This window comes from Fulmarus glacialis, unplaced genomic scaffold (assembly GCF_000690835.1).
Source record: "Fulmarus glacialis isolate BGI_N327 unplaced genomic scaffold, ASM69083v1 scaffold23974, whole genome shotgun sequence".
In the NCBI taxonomy this organism is placed as follows: domain Eukaryota; kingdom Metazoa; phylum Chordata; class Aves; order Procellariiformes; family Procellariidae; genus Fulmarus; species Fulmarus glacialis.
In genome coordinates, this window is record NW_009210266.1 from 23365 (window position 1) to 26021 (window position 2657).

Here is a 2657-nt window from a genome sequence, read left to right on the forward strand (position 1 = left end):
AGTGTGGGCTCCTCTCTCCACGGGTCCACAGGTCCTGCCAGGAGCCTGCTCCAGCGTGGGCTTCCCACGGGGTCACAGCCTCCTTTGGGCATCCACCTGCTCCGGCGTGGGGTCCTCCATGGGCTGCAGGTGGATATCTGCTCCAGCGTTAACCTCCATGGGCTGCAGGGGGACAGCCTGCCTCACCATGGTCTTCACCACGGGCTGCACGGGGATCTCTGCTCCAGCACCTGGAGCACCTCCTCCCCCTCCTTCTTCACTGACCTTGGTGTCCTCAGGGCTGTTTCTCTCGCATATTCTCTCTCCTCTCTTCGGCTGCAGTTGCGCAGGTTTCCCCCCCCGCCGCCCCTTCTTAAATATGTTACCGCAGAGACGCTGCTGCCATCGCTGGTGGGCTCGGCCTTGGCCAGTGGCGGGTCCGTCTTGGAGCCAGCTGGCATTGGCTCTGTCGGACATAGGGGAAGCTTCTAGCAGCTTCTCACAGAAACCACCCCTGTAGCCTCCCCACTACCAAAACTTTGCCACGCAAACCCAATACAACACTGAACAGAAAAATTAATTGCCAGTCGTGTATAAAGGAGGCGGTCTCATCAGGTTGTGAGGACTTTGGTGTTTGCAGTAGCTCCTTTCCTTGGGCAGGAGGTGGACTGCTAAGAGCCCTTTCCTTGTCTCTCCCTCGCCCCAATCAGGAGGGGGACCCCAGGCAGAGCTGCTCCTGGGGTACCTGCATGCACCCCTCTTCTCTGGATGCGGTGCACCTTCCTCCCCTGGTTTCAGTTCTAAGTTGGCCAAGAGCTGCCTTGCATGGGCTTGGAGAAGCTGTCAGAACTGTGAGGACAGGGGTGCTGGTGCCCCTGGCCTCCCAAAAACACGGGAAAGCGAATCTGCAGCTTCTTAAAGGCAACTGTTCTTGTGTCTCTTGTGAAGGCGTCCTAAAGGATTACTTGCGGGAGCTACCCTCTCCCCTGATAACCAAGCAGCTCTACGAAGCAGTGTTGGATGCCATGGTGAAAAATCCCTTGAAAATGACGGCAAGTGGTTGTGAAAATGACCCGAGTGACTCCGAGCACACAGCAGCCCTTCTGGATTGCCTGCCAGATGTTGAGAAGGTGAGCGGTGTTAGCAGGTTCAAGTAAATTGCATGCTTCAGAAAATAAAGGAACATTTTCACACTGGATAGAAAATGTGTCCAAATGTGTACACCTGTTTCCTGACTTAACAGTCCACTTGGATTTTTGATGCTCTGCATCTTTGAAAATACTTCCATGCTGTGAGTAATTGGAGGGTCTACATTGCTGGATTTATTCTAGTTTGCATTTTTTATTGTCTCTGTAAAACTGAATGAAAAGCTGTGATCACTACTTTCACATTGTTAGATGGGAGATTATTCCTGTGTGGTGTTCTGCTACATTTCTGTGGAGCTCTCTGATCTGCATGTCGCAGTTACATGGGCAAATGCTTTCCTCTTTCCTAAGCAAATGCAATAAAGCCTTACCTTCCCATACTGTGCAGTGTCATAGTGCTGTGCGCCGTTACCTGCCAAATTCACCTCTGTAGAAAGCCACAGTTAGCCCGTGGGAGGGAGTGAGCGAGTAGTCTGTACAGTACCTGCAAGTTTGTTCTGATGCTGAGGTCATACTGAGGGTTTCTTTATTTTCTAATGTACCTGGATCATCTGTACTGCTTCTACAGCTTCTCTCCCCTCCCTGACGTCCCCTTTCCACTGTGAGAAAACTCATCCATGTAAAACTGAGATCAGGTGAGAAACAAGCTGAGTTTTACCAGAAAGCCTGTCTTAACTAGTCTGCTCTGTGATAGTCTGATACAGCTTTTCTAATTCAGCACTTAGATGTTCCATTGATGGGTGTTGGTGGAAAAACCATCGCTATCGGCCTTGATCTTATCCCACTAGAGCAGCAACGCTGGGATTTCAACGCCACATTTGTCTAGTGTTTTGTTTCCTGAACAGTATTTTGTTCTTTTAGGCTACCCTGAAGATGCTGTTGGATCACCTGAAACTAGTGGCTTCTTACCACGAAGTAAATAAGATGACGTGCCAGAATTTAGCTGTATGTTTTGGGCCTGTGTTACTGAGCCAGAGGCAGGAGACCACCAACCATAACAACAGAGTCTTCACAGACTCAGAAGAGCTTGCTAGTGCCCTGGACTTCAAAAAACACATAGAGGTCCTTCACTATCTACTCCAGCTGTGGCCAGGTACGGTTTCATGAATCTGATCAAGGGAAAATGTCAAACCATTGCTGTATGTTTTTACTGCGTGACAGTGTGCATTAATTCACAGGATGACTGAGCAGCATCAGAATTCTTAAAATATGAGGTACTATGACATCATCTATTCATCTAAAGAAATCATGACAATTTTATAATCTACTCTTTGTATTCGACCACTTTGTGTAATGGGAAGTGTGGTGTTTTAATTGCTTTCTTACCAGATGGCAGAGTTTGAGGATAATGTAAGAAGTGGTGAAGAGTGCTTTATGTGAGTAAAGACACTAGGAAAAACAAGCCCAGTGACAGTGAGGTTTCCACATCTGAATTAAGAGGGTTTGGGGTGTTTTGTGTTTTTGTTTGTGGGGTTTGGTTTTTTTTTCCCTCCTGCTCTCCTGCTTTGACCATTCAGGATTATCTGTGTAGGG

At 48.4% G+C, this 2657-nt stretch overlaps 1 protein-coding gene across 1 annotated transcript in view; it reads left to right on the forward strand.

Moving 5' to 3' along the window:
* The window catches only part of SYDE2 (synapse defective 1, Rho GTPase, homolog 2 (C. elegans)), a gene marked incomplete at its 5' end in the record, with an annotated part of 26669 nt that overhangs the window by 19297 nt on the left and 4715 nt on the right, over positions 1-2657 (forward strand). Inside the window, 2 exons of the mRNA XM_009577124.1 lie at positions 928-1109; positions 1986-2217. Coding sequence (XP_009575419.1) covers positions 928-1109; positions 1986-2217 — 414 coding nt within the window. The remainder of the gene's footprint in view (positions 1-927; positions 1110-1985; positions 2218-2657) is intronic.